The sequence below is a fragment of the Stenella coeruleoalba genome, assembly GCF_951394435.1.
Source record: "Stenella coeruleoalba genome assembly, chromosome: 6".
Taxonomy (NCBI): domain Eukaryota; kingdom Metazoa; phylum Chordata; class Mammalia; order Artiodactyla; family Delphinidae; genus Stenella; species Stenella coeruleoalba.
In genome coordinates, this window is record NC_137151.1 from 119,025,409 (window position 1) to 119,046,393 (window position 20,985).

At 39.5% G+C, this 20,985-nt stretch overlaps 1 protein-coding gene across 7 annotated transcripts in view; it reads left to right on the plus strand.

The window, feature by feature from the left end:
* The window catches only part of LOC307187956 (nuclear body protein SP140-like protein), a 77,872-nt gene that overhangs the window by 14,837 nt on the left and 42,050 nt on the right, over positions 1-20,985 (plus strand). For 5 of the 7 annotated variants that reach the window (XM_079924551.1, XM_079924552.1, XM_079924549.1 and 2 more), the window contains exons 3-8: positions 253-430; positions 1,336-1,504; positions 6,129-6,212; positions 9,584-9,667; positions 14,962-15,042; positions 16,574-16,645. In XM_079924551.1, coding sequence (XP_079780677.1) covers positions 253-430; positions 1,336-1,504; positions 6,129-6,212; positions 9,584-9,667; positions 14,962-15,042; positions 16,574-16,645 — 668 coding nt within the window. The remainder of the gene's footprint in view (positions 1-252; positions 431-1,335; positions 1,505-6,128; positions 6,213-9,583; positions 9,668-14,961; positions 15,043-16,573; positions 16,646-20,985) is intronic. The other 2 variants (XM_079924550.1, XM_079924553.1) reach the window with 1 other exon arrangement.

Here is a 20,985-nt window from a genome sequence, read left to right on the forward strand (position 1 = left end):
TATTGTATAACACGGGGAATTATAGACAATATTTTGTCATAACTGTAAATGGAGTATAACCTTTAAAAATTGTATAAAAATATATGTAGTAAATATTCATGTAGAAAAAAGAATAGTCATTATAATATATAATTTTGTATATAAAAACATTCAGAAGCTGTAAAAAATAAATAAATAAAATAAAATCTTTTGACCTCCATGGGCCTCTCAGAAACTCAACGTCTACTTTCATATTGTGTCTTTGTTTCTCAGAATGATCACAGGGGACCAGAACCCAGAGGAGCAGAACCCAGAGGAGCAGTTTTTCTATGAGTTCATATTCAGGCTTTTCAAAGAAAATAAGGTGGAGATTGCAACTGCAATAACAAAGCCGTTTCCTTTCTTCATGGGCCTCCGAGATCGGGGCTTCATCCCTGAGCAGATGTATGAGGTAAGTGAGGAGAATTCCCTCATGATAACCTGCCAAATTTAGGATGCAATGAGCAGGCTAAAGATCCTCCTATGAACAGGGACGTTCGCCATCCTATAAGTTAGGAGGTGAGAGGAGAAGCAGCATCACAGACAACATCCCTTCTTCTGTAGTAAACAGGGGAGGCGCATGGCGATGGAGATGTGGCAACATTGGAATGGCGAGTAGGTAGGGAGCATCTTAGATATTTTGATACAATATGATAACAATAACAAAATTAAAGCAAATAAGTGAGTTGGGCAACATTTCATTACAAAGCCCTCTTATTTTACGCACTCGAACCTGAAGTGATTGAACTCATAGGGAAGTCGTGTCACGGTAGGATAAATTTGGAAGCAGACGCTTGCTGCTCACTCTCCAAATCGTTTCTTGCACTTTAGACATTTCCAGATACAGAATACAGGTAAAGGTTAACAATGGACCTTCCTGGGGATACTGAGGACAAGTCTTCTTTTTGTCTTTGTGAATTTTATTTGCCCTTTGGCAACGTTCACAGAAGGGGAGAGTGGTTACATGGTTTCCTGGAGGGAAGGGCAGTGGTTATTGTCTGGTCAACTAAATGGCCTCTCAGTACCAGTAAGGGCCACTCCTGAAGCATCCTGTCCAGGCTCTTAAAGCCCTCACACAACATTCTACTTTGAACCGACTTTTATTCTTCAAAATTGCTCTCTTAAGTGACCATCAATGTCAGAGAGGCAGGTTAACAAAATAAGAGTCTATTTTTATGATGGAGAATATTTTAGAAGTCATCCAAATATGTGTAACATTCTAATATTTCACCAGAGAACAATTAGTCTATTTATAATCCGAGTCTCCTATAACCCATACACTCAAAGCTACATAATTCACCATTCAATATTTTTAAGCATTTTCAAGAAGCTTGTACAAATCTGGTCCCAGTGGATAGAGTGGTGTATGATGCTCTCAGTGAACTGGAGAAGAAATTTGACAAGACAATTCTGGATGCCCTGTTCAGCAGAGTTAACCTGAAGACCTATCCTGATTTACTTCATGTTTGCAGAAACTTCCAAAATGGTAATTACAACTTTCAACAACTTTTGGGGGTTCAAGTCCACTTCATTCACTGATTCATTCATTCACTCTTCATTATATTTGACAGTTATTATATTGAGTGACTACTACATGACAGGCAGAGAGAGAATACAATAGAGAAGAAAACACCCATGACTTGTGTCCTCATGGAGCTTACGCATAGTGGGGGTGACACCTTAGCCAAGTAATCCCACAAATGATTGCTCAGCCAGGACCTGAATTTGGTGCTGAGAAACATAGGATTTGAGTCTCTACTTTTCTGGAGGAAGGCATGAATTATGCCTTTTGTAGGAAAGGAGGTAGCCCTATCCGATACTTGCAGACATGTTCAAAGATGGAAAGATTTTCTTCGTATGAAAAGATTTGTCATTCAATGCAGTCCTGTGCCCGAACAAAGAATGGAGAATTCACGAGGGAAGGCCAGCACATACCCATGCATCGGGGAGGGGGCAGAATGTGAACGCTACAAAGTAGGAAAGGAACAGTGGACCTGCAGAACCATGTGGTTGAAAAACGGAGCATGGGTGGGAGGGCTTGGAAGCTCGTTCTGGAAAGGGGAGTTGGAGGTGATTTTCGAGGGTCTAACACCCTATGCCAAGGAATTTGAAGTTTATTATTTGGGAAATAAAGATGTAATAAAGGATTTTTAAACAGAGAAAAAGTAAAAGAAGTCAGTATAAAGAATGAGATGTGTTTATTTGTGAAAATTATATCTTGTAAAATAAGAGCTATCTCATTTCTCCAGTGTGATATCTAAGTCAGAAAAAGGAATAAAGGAAATGAAATACCTAGCCACAGATTTCGAGTCAATATTATATTTGTAGCCAGAACATCCCCAGGCCATGGATAGGAAGGGAATGGCAGTTACCTTTACTGCCCACATCTCAGGGGCTCTGATCCTCTCCCTGTACTGTAGGGATCCCCCTCCCTGGACCCCAGGACCCACATCACATGTGTTAGTTTCCGGGGCTTCCTGTGCTGAGATCTCCTACACGTGAGGCTTGCTGCTGCCCTCAAGCTGCACTGCCCACTGCCTGGCTCAGCACAGCTGCCCACCTGCCCCCAGGGGAGGCTGCCGCTGGTGCCTCCCAGACCCTTTTGTCAGTGGCCCAGAGCCAAGATGCTGGTAAGAGGGGTCAGAGAAGCCTCCTGTCCCCCATCATTGAAATGCCTGCAATTGTAACGCAAATGTACCTCCTGGGGGCAATACCCACTGAGGGGTCAGGGCAGTAGGGAGATGCTTTTTCCATCCCCAGGACATGTTGACTTCATGCCTAGGCCTCCTTATGTTCTCTAAACCTCTCACCCACATAACATTTACCCCCATGTCCTCTTCCAAAGTTGGCCTGGGCATGAAGTCAACGTGTCTTGGGGACAGAAAAAGCATCTCCCTACTGCCCTGACCCCTCAGTGAGTATTGCCCCCAGGAGGTACAGTTGTGTTAGTATTCACTTCCCATCTGTGCCTTTCAGAAAATTTTCATTTCCTGTCTGTGTCTTTCACAACGTGTCTTTCCTTGTTTTCTGGATTTCTCCCCACCCATCCTACCCCAGGGAAGTACTAGTTCCTCTTCACTGTATGTCTCTTTATAACAGGTCTTCTTCCCTGACCCAAGGTCTTTTCTCCTTCCTTCTTTCCTCCCTTCCTTCCTCCCTCCCTCCCTCCCTCCCTTCCTCCCTTCCTTCCTTCCTTCCTTCCTTCCTTCTTCTCTCCCTCCTTTCCTTCCTTCCTTCTAAATCTCCATCCTCGAAAGATGTTAGGGCTTTTCTTCTATAATGTAGGTGTATTTCTCTAGAAATATTAGCTTTCTCCTGAAGAAATCCCTCTGCTTCTTCCCTGGTCTTAGTTGCACATAGAATTTACAAAACACATTCCACGTATATTATTTATTTTAAATTGGCTTTCACTGTTTTCTGATCATTTTGAAGGGGGTTGACCACTACTTACAACTTTTCCACTGTCCATTCTTTTTTGTTTGTTTTTTAACATCTTTGTTAGAGTATAATTGCTTTACAATGGTGTGTTAGTTTCTGCTTTATAACAAAGTGAATCAGTTATGCATATACAGATGTCCCCATATCTCTTCCCTCTTGCATCTCCCTCCCTCACACCCTCCCTATCCCACCCCTCTAGGTGGTCACAAAGCACCAAGCTGATCTCCATGTGCTATGCGGCTGCTTCCCACTAGCTATCTACCTTACGTTTGGTAGTGTATATATGTCCATGCCACTCTCTCACTATGTCACAGCTTACCCTTCCCCCTCCCCATATCCGCAAGTCCATTCTTTAGTAGGTCTGCATCTTTACTCCCATCTTGCCCCTGGGTTCTTCTGACCATTTTTTTTTCTTTTTTTAGATTCCATATATATGTGTTAGCATACGGTATTTGTTTTTCTCTTTCTGACTTACTTCACTCTGTATGACAGTCTCTAGGTCCATCCACCTCACTACAAATAACTCAGTTTCGTTCCTTTTTATGGCTGAGTAATATTCCATTGTATATATGTGCCAAATCTTCTTTATCCATTCATCTGTTGATGGACACTTAGGTTGCTTCCATGTCCTGGCTATTGTAAATAGAGCTGCAATGAACATTTTGGTACATGACTCTTTTTGAATGATGGTTTTCTCAGGTTATATGCCCAGTAGTGGGATTGCTGGGTCATATAGTAGTTCTATTGTTAGTTTTTTAAGGAACCTCCATAGTGGCTGTATCAATTTACATTTCCACCAACAGTGCAAGAGGGTTCCCTTTTCTCCACACCCTCTCCAGCATTTATTCTTTGTAGATTTTTTGATGATGGCCATTCTGACAGGTGTGAGATTATATCTCATTGTAGTTTTGATTTGCATTTCTCTAATGATTAATGATGTTGACCATCCTTTCATGTGTTTGTTGGCAATCTGTATATCTTCTTTGAAGAAATGTCTGTTTAGGTCTTCTGCCCATTTTTGGATTGAGTTGTTTGTTTTTTTAATATTGAGCTGCATGAATTGCTTGTATGTTTTGGAGATTAATCCTTTGTCAGTTGCTTCATTTGCAAATATTTTCTCCCATTCTGAGGGTTATCTTTTCATCTTGTTTATGGTTTCCTTTGCTGGGCAAAAGCTTTTAAGTTTCATTAGGTCCATTTGTTTATTTTTGTTTTATTTCCATTTCTCTAGGAGGTGAGTCAAAAAGAATCATGCTGTGATTTATGTCATAGAGTGTTCTGCCTATGTTTTCCTCTAAGAGTTTGATGGTGTCTGGCCTTACATTTAGGTCTTTAATCCATTTTGAGTTTATTTTTGTGTATGGTGTTAGGGAGTGTTCTAATTTCATTCTTTTACAGGTAGCTGTCCAGTTTTCCCAGCACCACTTACTGAAGAGACTGTCTTTTCTCCATTATATATTCTTGCCTCCTTTATCAAAGATAAGGTGACCATATGTGCGTGGGTTTTTCTCTGGGCTTTCTATCCTGTTCCATTGATCTATACTTCTGTTTTTGTGCCAGTACCATACTGTCTTGATTACTGTAGCTTTGTAGTATAGTCTGAAGTCAGGGAGCCTGATTCTTCCAGCTCCGTTTTCCTTTCTCAAGATTGCTTTGGCTATTCGGGGTCTTTTGTGTTTCCATACAAATTGTGAGATTATCTGTTCTAGTTCTGTGTAAAATGCCAGTGGTAGTTTGATAGGGATTGCATTGAATCTGTAGATTGCTTTGGGTAGTAGAGTCATTTTCACAATGTTGATTCTTCCAATCCAAGGACATGGTATATCTCTCCATCTATTTGTATCATCTTTAATTTCTTTCATCAGTGTCTTATAAATTTCTGCATATGGGTGTTTTGTCTTCTTAGGTAGGTTTATTCCTAGATATTTTATTCTTTTTGTTGCAGTGGTAAATGGGAGTGTTTTCTTAATTTCACTTTCAGATTTTTCATCATTAGTGTATAGGAATGCAAGAGATTTCTGTTCATCAGTTTTGTATCCTGCTATTTTACCAAATTCATTGATTAGCTCTAGTAATTTTCTGATAGCATCTTTAGGATTCTCTATGTATAGTATCATGTCATCTGCAAACAGTGACAGCTTTACTTCTTCTTTTCCAATTTGGATTCCTTTATTTCCTTTTCTTCTCTGATTACTGTGGCTAAAACTTCCAAAACTATGATGAATAATAGTGGTGAGAGTGGGCAGTCTTGTCTTGTTCCTGATCTTAGTGGAAATGGTTTCAGTTTTTCACCGTTGAGGACAATGTTGGCTGTGGGTTTGTCATATATGGCCTTTATTATGTTGAGGTAAGTTCCCTCTATGCCTACTTTCTGGAGGGTTTTTATCCTAAATGGGTGTTGAATTTTGTCGAATGCTTTCTCTACTATTGCGATGATCATATGGTTTTCCTCCTTCATATGTCCATTCTTTTTTAAAACTTGAGAAGTATATTCGATGTGGAACAGCTGTTAGATTCCAGGAGCAATGTCAAGCCACAGGTCACGTGAGACCCACTGAAGTCCAGGGTTCCCTGAGGGCTGGATGGTTCCAGCCTTCCTGGATGTGTAACTATGAGATGCAGCTCTTGGTCACTGTCTGGGATCTCTAATTGCCTTTCCTTTCTCTTCTCAGTGATTCGTGAAAACTTCCATTACCAAACTGTTGGTGAAGGAGACACAAAGGAGACACTCAACTTACAATTAAACCATGAACAAGGTAATTCTGACTTGATAGAAGCTTGCTGTCTCATCTACTAAGAGGAAAGGAGATCATGGATCAGAGGACTGAGCTCCTGGGTGGAGAGTGCACCCTGGAGAAGGAATGCAGCAGGAGATGGGGAAGCCAGAGCAGTGGTGTGTTGTTTGGGCTCCCAATTAACCAGTCAGATCTGGAATTCAAGAATATTACTAGGCAGATATGATAACTAATAAGATGGAACATGAACCCAAGAGAGAAGATCTCACTGCAACCATGAGGCAGAATTAAGGGGGAGGACTCACAGCAGTAATTGTGAGCCAGGAATTCAGTAGATCTGGGAAGGAGTAAGGGTTTGTGACAAGTCCAAAGAGGAAGCCTTTGATGTGTCAAAGGGAGGAACAGTTGTAAACAGTACTCATAATAAAAGAAAAGAGAGGAAGAGAGTAAGCAGTAATTGTGTGGAGGGTGTGGAAGAGATGGTGTTCTGTAGAAAAGAAGGAAAGGAGAAGGGAAGGAGTAAAAGAAAGAAAGGAGAAGCGAAGGAGTAAAAAGGGGTGAAGAGAACAAAGGGCAGAAATAACTCTGACTATGACAATAGTCACAACGCATAACATTCACAGACCACTAGGCGTAAGGTCAGTGCTTCCAGTGCATCAACATGTTTAATGCTCACATATGCCTCATTTACTTTTGTAACCAGGATGCACCGTTTCTAGCTTTTAATCATCTTTTCATTCATATTATTACTAATAATTAATCATTAAATTCTAACACATAAGACATTAATTGAAAATTATGATTTCTTGCTAAGTTACTGTACCCAGGTATCACTTTACCAGTAGCATCTCATTTAATTCTCATAACAATCCTGTCATAAGGGTTTTGTTATTCCCATTTTTCAGGAGAAAAAACTGAGGTGTGAAGATAGTTAGTGATTCAGTGAGTGAAACAGCCTTCAAGCCCAAGAAAATGTCTCCATCCTTAAGCCAAATGGTCTACAATAAATTTAGTTATTTGTTAACTGTTGATTTTTTTTCTTGGAAATGACAAATGTAAGAAAAAGCCATAAGAATGGCCTTGCAGAATGTCATTAATATGTATCCTTAATTTGGATTTATACGTCAGATATTATATATTTTAGAGATGTATTAATACATTTATGTAACATTCAGATGTATTTTAATAATAATACTTATTCTTTTTAATAAAGACAAATAGCTAAAAGTATAAAATGTATATTAGAAAGTACAAAGTGTATCAAAAATATATTTAGAGATTCATCTACCACTGAGAATAGTGGGAATGAGAATGAGGTGGTGGAAGGATTCGTAATAGTTATTTGTAAAGAATAGAGGTTCATTATGAAAGGAAGGGGAAACAAATCCTTCAACATTCCTAATGTGATCTAGGTGACACCCTACCTAGAGCATATCAGTGATGGATGCAGATGAGTATAAGGGAAGAAGATTTATCTCGTGACCCAAATGGTACAATAAAAATCCAGGAAATGATGAATGAATGTGCCCGAGAATCTGAACAAGCAGTAAGGTTGACTGACAGTCCAATATTTGCCTGGATGACTGACTCTGAGTATGGTAGCACATACAGGGAAGGAGGAAGGGGGATGTGATGTGTTCATAATTCAGAAAGGAGGCCTCAGGGAGCTCCAAGGAACCCTGCTCCTCTCCCCAAGGGGCAGAGGAGTAGATCAGAGTTTAGGGTGAGGAGTCATTTACTTACCAAGAAAGCATATCTGGTTTTTGTGGTAAATGGGAGAGGTAAAAAAACCACAAAGAGACAGAGAGGGTAGGACACTGGAATAGCATAGGTATAAAGGGTATAAAGAGTTGGAAGAGAAAAACTAGAGAGACAAAGGGGGAAGAGCCAGAAGCCTCACTGGGGAAGAGAGAGGCAGAAATACAAGGTGACAGGAGTGGCCAAGGAGAGAGACGCCATCAGAAACAAGAATGCACAATCCTTCATCGGGGATACACAGCGTTGGGAAGAGGACTGTAAGTACAAATGTGAGAAATGAAGAGAAGTAGAATGGATTGTAAAAAGATGGAAAATAAGGCAGAGCAAACATAGAAAAAATTAACCTCCCCTCCTGCTTCACACTATCCACAAAATATAATTCAAGTTGGATCACAAATCTAAAAGTTAAGGCTAAAATGATAAAGCTTCTAAAAGAAAACACAGGAGCGTATCCTTGCAAATTTAGGGTTGACAAAAATTTGTTACATAGGACAGGAAAAGCATAGACCATAAAAGAAAAACTTGGTAAATTGCACTTCATCAAAATTAAAAACTACTAATCCAAAGACACCATTAAGAAAAGGAAAAGGCGAGTCATAGACTGGGAGAAAATATTTGCAATACATATATCTGACAAAGGATTGTACCTGTAATATATTAAGAACTCCTACAAAAGAATAATAAAAAGACACACCACTAATTTAAAAAATGGACAAAAGACTTGAACAGACACTTCACTCAGAAGATATAAAATGACCAATAAGAACATAAACAAAGTATATATCATCATTAGTGATTGGGGAAATGCAAATTTCATTAGTCATTGGGGAAAAGCCACAATGAGCTAACATTTGGTTACTAGAATTGCTAAAATTAAAAATACTGACAACACCAAATGCTGATGAGACTATGGAACAATTAGAACTCCTTTATATACATTGCTAGTTGGACTATAAAGTGATAGATATAACCACTTTGGAAAACTAGCAGTTTCCTATAAAGTTAAATATAACCCACGACCCAGCAGTCCTACTCCTAAGTATCTTCTCATAAGGAATGAAAACATATGTTCACACAAATATTTGTATAACAATGTTTATAGTAGCTTTATTCCAAATAGCTGAAATCTGGAACCAATTCAAATTCTCATCAATAAGAGAAAATAAACGGTGATATATTTATAGAATGGAATACTATTCAGCAATATAACGAATGAACTACTGGTATATGTAACCACATGGATGAATCTCAGAAACATTATGTTGAGAAAAAGAAGCCAGTCACAGGAGTATGTACTATGTGATCCTATTGATGTGAGCATCAGTACAGACAAGTATAGTACCAGAAAGAAAGGACTTGTTAATGGTGATAGAAATCAAAACAGTGGTTGCTTATAGTGGTTGGAAACTGAATGGCATGGTGGAAATGTTCCAAATCTTGACTGTGATGTTGGTCACAGAGCTGTTTTACACTTAAGATATGTGCATCTCAATGAAAAAGAGGCAAGCAAGGCTCTGCTGGGCCTCAGATAGGGTCCTTGGAACTTGAACATCATCAGAGTTCATCTTGAGCACACAGAGGTCTCTTCTCTGGATACTGTCTGAGTTCTGTCTTTTTCTTATTGCTCTCTTTAGTGTCCTTGGAACAGTCACCTCTCCAAATGAACAATGTAATAAGATTAGAAGATGTACCCAGCTTACTGCCATATAACAAACAAGGTAACAATCATTTAATTTATCAATTCCATATTAAACCTTTGTTTTCTTGTCTTCATGGAAGCAAAGCCTACCTTTGGTCTCCTATGCTAGGCCTCTGCTAGCCCCCACTTCTCCTACCTGCCCCCTTCTTCTCCTACCTGCTCACATATGCAACAGAGACAGTGAGAAAAGGAATCTGAACTCCTGAGTAGATGGAGCATCCATTGATGGGGAATATAAAAAGAGAAAATTGAAAAGGTAGATAGGGTGTAATATGTGACAAATTACATGAATGGATCCAGTTTTCTAAAATCCCCCTCTTCCAGGTTGAGATAGGGGATAATTTTCAATTAATTTCACAGAACAACTAAGAGGAACTTGGAAACATCATGGCATATCAGGTTCACGCGGGAGAACTGGCCAGTTGGAGGTCCCTGGTACTGTAGTCAGAGTCCAAGAGGAGAGTTTTGGAGATGATGAGAGGGGAGAACCTGGAGGATGAAATCACACAGAGAGACAAAAGTTGAATAGTGTTGGGAGACAGAGGTCAAAATAAAGTGGGAGAAACAGATGGAATGGGAGCAAGTGTAAGACACCGCAGAGAATAGATAAACTGAAAAAGTTCTCAGAAACAGAGATAAAAGTTGAGAGCGAAAAGTATGGAAAGGGCAAGACCGAGAGGAAAATAAATACTAAGAATTGGGAAAAGTCAGGGAGACGTACAAAGGCAACTATGAGGAGAAAGAGTTGAAGGAGAATGGATGGAAAACAGGTTGAGAGTGAAAAGACAATAAAAGAGAGAGGAGCAGATCGGGACATTGTAGGCTTGAGGTAAGAGCACTGTATATAAGCAACTTTGGGCACAAGTGTTGGCAACATTAGCTGTGAGTTTTCAGATTAAACTGTCCTTAACCATCAAAGTGGCACTTGTAAAATACTCACATTGCAATAGTCCTCTCCCTGAATATTCCAGTGATTGCTATGACCAAATCACCACCCTAGATTGCCTTCAGAGTACCTTTATCCGTGGACTCAAAGACCATGGTCTGCTAGATATCTACACGTGAATTCTTTCAAGAACTTTTAACTTGGCATTTCAGAACTAAAAGTAGCGTCTTCATCACTCAAGCTAGATCTAAACTCCTCTTCAGCATTCATGTTTCAGTGATGCATCCTTATTATCTCATAGGTTTTCAAGTTGGAAGTCTAGGCGTCACCGTGACTGCTCTTGCCCTCAAATAAATGCCTGTTACTCATCCAGTATAGTCATTTCTCTTCCAGAATATCTCCAAGCTGTCCATCTGTCACACCCCGAAGTCTTCAGACCTCTGCCATGGTTCTCAAAGCAACAGTCTTCTGTTCATGACCTTCCTCTAATCTTGCTTCCAACAAATGTGTTATTTGCACTTCAACTACATGGGACATTTGAAAATGAAAATTAGATTGTGTTATGTTCCAACATACTTTCTTAATACACTAAGGATTAAATAAATGTTTCTCTGAGTGGCATCCAAGATTACCCATGATAAGCCCCGTATCGATTTTCCCAGCCTCCTCACCTGCCTCCTGCACTATTAATTCAATATAGTATAAACTTTTTTCCCCCAATAATTTTATTTTTAAAATTTGTATTTTATTTTATTTTTTAAAATTTTACTGTAATAGGGCTTCCCTGGTGGCGCAGTGGTTGAGAGTCCGCCTGCCGATGCAGGGGACACGGGTTCGTGCCCCGGTCCAGGAAGATCCCACATACCGCGGAGCGGCTGGGCCCGTGAGTCATGGCCGCTGAGCCTGCACGTCCGGAGCCTGTGCACTGCACTGGGAGACCCCACAACAGTGAGAGGCCCGCATACCCAAAAAAAAAAAAAAAAAAAAAATTTTACTGTAATATAGTTGATTTACAAGGTTGTGTTAGTTTCAAGTGTACAGCAAAGTGATTCAGTTATACATATATGTTCATATATATGTATATATATTCTTTTTTTACATTCTCTTCCATTATACATTATTACAAGATATTACGTATAGTTCCCTGTACTATACAGTAGGTCCTTGTTGGTTATCTTTTTTTATATATAGTAGTGTGTATATGTTAATCCTAAACTCCTAATTTATCCCTCCCCCACCTCTCCTTTGGTAACCATGTTTGTTTTCTATGTCTGTGAGTCTGTTTCTGTTTTTTAAGTAAGTTCATTTGTATCATTTTTTAAAATTCTACATACATATAAGCAATATCATATGATATTTGTTTTTCTCTGTCTCATTTACTCCCCCAATAATTTTAATTGTTAAATCTTTCATATTTGAGCATTTTCATACATTTTCTGCCTTATTCAGAACTGTTTTCACATTCTACTACTCTCCACTTAACCTCCTCACTCTGGTAAATCCTATTTAAAACATACTATTGCAGGGAGGCCTTTCTTTAGAGAAAGCTAGAAAGAAACAGTTGAAAGACAAAGGATAGGAGAGAAGGAGCAACATAAGAGAAACAAGACAAAAGTTGCAGAAACAGAGAAAGAGACAGTCCAGGAGACACCAGCAGAAAGAAACAGAGGCAGAGATGGATAAAATGTAAAGATTCAAACGGAAAGGGAATAAGTAGAAAGAGAATGTGGTATAAAAAAAGGAAACCACTAAGATCAGAAACTACCACTAAGATCAGGAACGAGACAAGGTTGCCCACTCTCACCACTATTATTCAACATAGTTGGCCACAGTAATCAGAGAAGAAAAAGAGAGAAAAGGAATCCAGACTGGAAAAGAAGAAGTAAAGCTGTCACTGTTTTCAGATGACATGATACTATACATAGAGAATCCTAAAGATGCTACCAGAAAACAACTAGAGCTAATCAATGAATTTGGTAAAATAGCTGGATACAAAACTGATGCACAGAAATCTCTTGCATTCCTATACACTAATGATGAAAAATCTGAAAATGAAATTAAGAAAACACTCCCATTTACCACTGCAACAAAAAGAATAAAATATCTAGGAATAAACCTACCTAAGGAGACAAAAGACCCATGTGCAGAAATTTATAAGACACTGATGAAAGAAATTAAAGATGATACAAATAGATGGAGAGATATACCATGTCCTTGGATTGGAAGAATCAACATTGTGAAAATGACTCTACTACCCAAAGCAATCTACAGATTCAATGCAATCCCTATCAAACTACCACTGGCATTTTTCACAGAACTAGAACAGAAAATCTCACAATTTGTATGGAAAACACAAAAGACCCCGAATAGCCAAAGCAATCTTGAGAAAGAAAAACAGAGCTGGAGGAATCAGGCTCCCTGACTTCAGACTATACTACAAAGCTACAGTAATCAAGACAGTATGGTACTGGCACAAAAACAGAAAGATAGATCAATGGAACAGGATAGAAAGCCCAGAGATAAACCCATGCACATATGGTCACCTTATCTTTGATAAAGAAGGCAAGAATATACAGTGGAGAAAAGACAGCCTCTTCAATAAGTGGTGCTAGGAAAACTGGACAGCTACATGTAAAAGAATGAAATTAGAACACTCCCTAACACCATACACAAAAATAAACTCAAAATGGATTAAAGACCTAAATGTAAGGCCAGACACCATCAAACTCTTAGAGGAAAACATAGGCATAACACTCTATGACATAAATCACAGAAAGATCTTTTTTGATCCGCCTCCTAGAGAAATGGAAATAAAACAAAAATAAACAAATGGACCTAATGAAACTTAAAAGCTTTTGCCCAGCAAAGGAAATCATAAACAAGATGAAAAGACAACCCTCAGAATGGGAGAAAATATTTGCAAATGAAGCAACTGACAAAGGATTAATCTCCAAAACATACAAGCAATTCATGCAGCTCAATATTAAAAAAACAAGCAACCCAATCCAAAAATGGGCAGAAGACCTAAATAGACATTTCTTCAAAGAAGATATACAGATTGCCAACAAACACATGAAAGGATGGTCAACATCATTAATCATTAGAGAAATGCAAATCAAAACTACAATGAGATATAATCTCACACCTGTCAGAATGGCCATCATCAAAAAATCTACAAACAGGGATTCCCTGGTGGCACAGTGGTTGAGAGTCCTCCGGCCGACGCAGGGGACACGGGTTCGTGCCCCGGTCTGGGAAGATCCCACATGCCGCAGAGCGGCTGGGCCCGTGAGCCATGGCCGCTGACCCTGCACGTCCGGAGCCTGTGCTCCGCAACGGGAGAGGCCACAATAGTGAGAGGCCCATGTAGTGCAAAAAAAAAAAAAAAAAAATCTGCAAACAATAAATGCTGGAGAGGGTGTGGAGAAAAGGGAACCCTCTTACACTGTTGGTGGGAATGTAAATTGATACAGCCACTATGGAGAACAGTATGGAGGTTCCTTAAAAAACTAACAATAGAACTACCATATGACCCAACAATCCCACTACTGGGCATATAACCTGAGAAAACCATCATTCAAAAAGAGTCATGTACCAAAATGTTCATTTCAGCTCTATTTACAATAGCCAGGACATGTAAGCATCCTAAGTGTCCATCAACAGATGAATGGATAAAGAAGATTTGGCACATATATACAATGGAATATTACTCAGCCATAAAAAGGAACAAAACTGAGTTATTTGTAGTGAGGTGGATGGACCTAGAGACTGTCATACAGAGTGAAGTAAGTCAGAAAGAGAAAAACAAATACCGTATGCTAACACATATATATGGAATCTAAAAAAAAAAAGAAAAAAAAGTTGGTCAGAAGAACCTAGGGACAAGATGTGAATAAAGATGCAGACCTACTAGGGAATGGACTTGAGCATACGGGGAGGAGGAAGGGTAAGCTTGGACAAAGTGAGAGAGTGACTACTACCAAATGTAAAATAGAAAGCTAGTGGGAAGCAGCCGCATAGCGCAGGGAGATCAGCTCGGTGCTTTGTGACCACTTAGAGGGGTGGGATAGGGAGGGTGGGAGGGAGGGAGATGCAAGAGTGAAGAGATATGGGGACATATGTATATGTATATGTATAACTGAATCACTTTGTTATAAAGCAGAAACTAACACACCATTGTAAAGCAATTATACTCCAATAAAGATGTAAAAAAAAAAAAAAACGGAAAGGGAGATTTTTCCACAATGGATGAATTCCTCAGCTCCTAGTGAAAGCTGCTGGTGCAAAGTTAACCTTCAGGTCAGGTTATTTTGGGGAGTGGGTCCTTCCAGTTTCTCAGGATTTCTTGATTTTCTAGTTATTTTCTTGCTGTGATTCCTCCTTGGTCATAAATTGAGATGTCTGTGGGATTTCATTCTTTACTGCAGGGAACAACAATGCCTGTTGGGAGGCCTGTGATGGAGAAGAGCCCCAGGGAGCCTGGAACTTCCCACCAAGATGTGAGCTGGGTAAGGATGGGGAGGGATTGCCAGCCGAGGGTGTCAGGTGGCTGAATTCAGAGCTGGTGTTTATTGATGCTTTTTACCCTGAGCACACTCCACAGTCAAAAGATCTAGTGTGTCTTGGAATCCCATGAGTCCATAATAACATAAGTAACATAACAAATAACATAAATATTCCTAAGTGCATTCTAGTAGCAATATGCTGGAGAAAAGTGTTGTCTCTCATAGCTATTAATAGTAAAGACTTGAATTTATACCGACCTGCCCTTTATCTTCTCTAAAGAATAAAAACTAAGTATTATTCTATTTGGCTATAATGCTATTATTTTGTGCCTAACCTTGGAAAACCCCCAAAAGAAACATGGTCCTTCAGATCAATTGCTCCCAAATCTAAAGTACAATTTTTGTCAACTATTATTTATTACGTGACTGATTTTTCAAAGAATTTTGGCAAACAAGATGTCATTCTTCTCTCCACAAAGTTATGGATGTAACAGATAAAATGTTACTTATTCCTGTTTTATAGGTAAAGAAATAGACTCACTGAAGTGTGTAAGGGTCTTTTAGCAGTCAAAGCAGTTAAACAAGCGAGGGTACCAGCATCCTCGATGACTTACTATGGTGACTATCGTGTGGGGCTGCAGAGGGTCAGGGCAGCCAAGACTTAGGTACATATATATGATGGAATATTACTCAGCCATAAAAAGGAACGAAATTGGGTCATTTGTAGAGATGTGGATGGACCTAGAGTTTGTCATACAGAGTGAAGTAAGTCAGAAAGAGAAAAACAAATATCGTATATTAACGCATATATGTGGAATCTAGAAAAATACAGGTGAACCTATTTGCAGGACAGGAATAGAGATGCAGACGTAGAGAATGGACATGTGGACACAGGGGAGAGGAGAGGTGGGATGAATTGGGAGATTAGGATTGACATATATACACTACCATGTGTAAAATAGATAGCTAATGTGAAGCTGCCGTATTGCACAGGGAGCTCAGCTTGGTGCTCTATTATGACCTACATGGGTGGGATGGGGTGGGAGGGAGGGAGGTCCAAGAGGGAGGGGATATATATCAGTATACATATACATGTATATCACTATACATATAGCTGATCCACTTTGTTGTACAGCAGAAACTAACACAACAGTGTAAAGTAACTGTACCCCAATTAAAAAAAAAAAAAGAAAACTGACTCATGAGTAGGAAAACTGTCAAAGAACACTAAAGGGCAAAGAAGAAGAAGACGACTGGGAGGGAAGCTCAGAGTAAAGGAGGTGTGTGATCCTTCATGGCACAAAAACAACCATGTGTGGGGACAGAAAAATGAGGAGAAAGGTGACTGAGGGATAACGGGAAGGAAAAAAGGCAGAGCAAGGCTCTGGTGGGTCTAAAGTGAGGTGTGTGGAGCAACAGTATCTTTTTCCCAAGGAGAAGTTCACCTGACCATTGAACACCAGAATTCAGCATGAGCACCCTGAGGTCTGTACCTCATCACCATGTCTGGTTGGTCTTTTCTGTTTTTCTTTAGTTTCCTGTGAGCCCAAAGCTCTTCAAGGGACAAACGAAGGCAATTCTGAAGAGATTCCCAAACTGCAAGCAGGTAACGGGGGAGCTAATATTGATTTAAGTGACCAATTATCTCATTAATTTGTTTGCATGTCTGTATGCAAGGGACATTTCCCTTCATTCCCCCAAACACAAACACACACTTTTCCTTAGGCTCTGGTTGCTTTCTTCAGGTATATGGGAGGCAAGGGGGAAAGAGGGGCTAAGGACCTTAATGGAGGAGCTTCTGGGTAGAGAATTTAAGGGCACAGAATTAAAAAAATGTAGATTGGGGCCACCACATGCAGTTGCCTAAGTAGTTTCCATTTTATTTAAAAGTATATGGAATCCATATACAACCAGATTGGGGTTTGGAGGAGAGAGATCATTTTAAACTTATGTCCCAGGGTTGCATAGGTTTAATGAAATACTATGTATAGGAGAGAAAAACAGGAAGTGAGTTAAAAGAAAAAACAAGGATGGATTAAAGACCTAATGTAAGGCCAGATACTATAAAACTCTTAGAGTAAAACTTAGGCAGAACACTCTATGACATACATCACAGCAAGATCCTTTTTGACCCACCTCCTAGAGAAATGAAAATAAAAACAAAAATAAACAAATGGGACCTAATTAAACTTAAAAGCTTTTGCACAGCAAAGGAAACCATAAAACAAAAAGTCAGTCCTCAGAATGGGAGAAAATATTTGCAACCAAGTAACTGACAAGGGATTAATCTCCAAAATATACAAACAGCTCATGCAGCTCAATATCAAAAAAACGAACAACCCAATCAAAAAATGGGCAGAAGATCTAAATAGACATTTCTCCAAGATCTAAAGAAGACATACAGATGACCAAAAAGCACATGAAGAGATGTTCAACATCACTCATTATTAGAGAAATGCAAATCAAAACTACAATGAGGTATCACCCCACACCAGTTAGAATGGCCATCATCAAAAAGCCTACAAACAATAAATACTGGAGAGGGTGTGGAGAGAAGGGGACCCTCCTACACTGTTGGTGGGAATGTAAATTGGTACAGCCACTTTGGAGAACAGTATGGAGTTTCCTTAAAAGAACTAAAACTAGAGCTACCATATGATCCAGCAATCCCACTCCTGGGCATATATCTGGAGAAAACCATAATTCGAAGAGATACATGAACTACAGTGTTCATTGCAGCACTGTTTACAATAGCCAGGACATGGAAGCAACCTAAATGTCCATTGATAGATGAATGGATAAAGAAGATGGTACATATATACAATGGAATATTACTCAACCATAAAAAGAACGAAATAATGCCATTTGCAGCAACATAGATGGACCTAGAGATTGTCATACTGAGTGAAGTAAGTCCGACAGAGAAAGACAAATATCATATGATATCATTTATATGTGGGATCCAAAAAAATGGTACAAATGAACTTATTTATAAAACAGAGTCACAGATGTAGAAAACAAACTGATGGTTACCAAGGGGGAAAGTGGGGGTAAGGATAATTTGGGACAGGAGTCCCCAACCCCTGGGATGCAGACCAGTACCGGTCCATGGCCTGTTAGGAACTGGGTCGCACAGCAGGAGGTGAGCAGTGAGCGAGCCAGTGAAGCTTCATCTGCAGCTCCCCATCACTTGTATCACCGCCTAAACCATCCCCCACCCCCCACACCACGTCCGTGGAAAAATTGTCTTCCACAAAACTGGTCCCTGGTGCCAAAAAGGTTGGGAACTGCTGATTTAGGAGATTGGGATTGACATATACTCACTACTATATATTAAATAAATAACTAATAAGAACCTACTGTGTAGCACAGGGAACCCTACTCAGCACTCTGTAATGACCTATATGGAAAAAGAGTCTAAAAAAGAGTGGGTATATATATATATATATATATAACTGATTCACTTTGCTGTACAGCAGAAACTAACACAACATTATACCTCAACTATACTCCAATAAAAATTAATTTAAAGGGGTGAGATAGGGAGGGTGGGTGGAAGACACAAGAGGGAGGAGATATGGGGATATATGTATATGTATAGCTGATTCACTTTGTTATACAGCAGAAACTAACACACCATTGTCAAGTAATTATACTCCAATAAAGATATTAAAAATTAATTTAAAAAATTAAAAATATAATAAAATAGAGAACTAACGATGACCTACTGTGTAGCACAGGGAACTCTACTTAATACTCTGTAATGACCTATATGGGAAAAGAATCTAAAAGAGTGGATATATGTATATGTATAACTGATTCACTGTGCTGTACAGCAGAAACTAATACAACATTGTAAATCAACTATACTCTAATAAAAATTTAAAAAAATAAATAGACGTGGAATCGAAATAGAACCAGGTTAGAATGTGGTGTCAGGGAGGGGAGATAATTTTCAACCTGCTTTCCTCGAGGTTGTGTCAGGAACATGGGCATAGTGGGTATAATCGCAAAATAGAAAACTCATGTCAAAGACATTTGAAATGAGCCTGCCAAGGGGAAGGAAGGATCCCTACTCGTTTGTCAGTGGCAAAAGATGAGAACTTTGATGATTTGCGGAAGGAATATGTGAGATGGAAAAAATATACAGAAAGGCTGAAATTTTAATTTTTAGATTTAAATTTTAAGTTGAAACATTACAAACAGGAAGTTAAGAACTAAAGAGAACAGATAGAAGCAGGGAAATGAGCACCATAGAAGAAAGGAGCTCAACTCAATAATCAAACAAGGTACAGAGTTTAAAAGGTAGAGAATGTGACATTAGAGAAAGACCCAGAAAGGGAAAGTGCTAAGAAATAGAAAGACTGGAGGAAAGTATAACAGTTATACATAGAGAAAAAGATAAAGGAGAAGAGTAAAACATCTGTAGAGAGGGAACACCATGTACAAGGATGGAGAAGATGGTTTGGGACATTGTAGGGACTGAAAGAAGAGTTGCTGCATGGAAGCAACTTCTAATGCTAGGAGTTGAACATGTTAGCCATGAGTTTTCAGATCATGGTTCCTCCAATTATCAAAGTGGCACCTGTAATACACTCAGAGGCAATGGGCCTCCCCTCAGCCATTCTTGTATACTCTATCTATAACTTAATGATCCCCAAATTCCTAACTCTGGCCCCAACTTGCCTTGTAAGCTCATTCATCTAAGTGCCTGACTATATTTGTACAGGGATCTGAGAGACATCTCCATTTGGATGGTTTTCGGGAACTTCAATACAAGTCACTTCCATAGTTGCATGTACCATCTTTCTTGATGCCAGATCTGCCTCTTTCCCCGTGTTCCCTATCTCAGTATGGAACGCTATTGTTACATTCTTTAGGTAGACACCTAGGGGTCACCAATGACTCTTTTCCCTCCCTCAACTCACACACCCCATCAATCACCCAGTTTACTTAACTATACCTTTAACTTGTCTCTTACTAATCCATTTGTTGCCACACCTGACACGGAAGCCCTAGTCAGATGTCTCTTCTCTCTGGAACTAGAGCCAGGGCAACAGACTCTATATGGTCTCATACCTTCCCCCAGTCATCCTCCCACCATATCCATTCTCTCCAACTCAACTAGATGACCCTTTGAAAATGCAGGTTGGCTTATCTCACTTTCCTACCTTAAATCGATAACTTTTTGTTGTCAAAAGGTTGAAATCCTTCCCTATTTTCCTTCCCATGGCTCCAGCCTCATGTCTGCCTCTCCTGCAATGACTTCTAAAGTTTGTTTAAAACTTTGCAGTAATTTTAATTTTGATTACTTTTTCTCATCTGAGCCTTTGCACACACTTAGCCCTGTGCTTGGAACAATTTTCTTTGTCCACTCCACTCTCCATTCTGCTCACTAATCTGATGAAATCACATGGAAGTTATAGACCACCTCAGAGATACCTTTTCTAATTCCTAGTTCTAGAAAAAAACAGCATGAGAGACGGGGAGAAGACAGAAAGCTCAGCATCAGAAAAGGAAGAGGGAGAAAAGGCAGGTGGGAACAGACATGGGAAAAGAAACAAATCAGGACAAAGAGAAGTACCAAGAGATTCCAATAGCAAGATACCGAGATAGAAATAGAAGAAGCAGAGATGTGTGGAAAGGGTGAGAATGAGAAAGAGAACTGGGTTGGGAGACAATGTGTACAGTCTCCATCAGATTATTGGATTGTGCAAGCCCCCTCTTACCTTCATGAAACCCTAAGACACAGGTATGCAAACTGTTGTAACTTCTATTTTATGGTTGGGGAAATGAAACAGAAGGGCATGGAGGTTATTTTTGCAAGGGCAAGGTGGAAAAGGAAGAGTGGGCACCAGCATCCTGGGTGTGTCACTGAGGGTGACAGTTGTGTGAAGCCAGCTGACAGTCAGCGTGGGGTCATGTGGTCAGAAAAGGAAGAGGAAA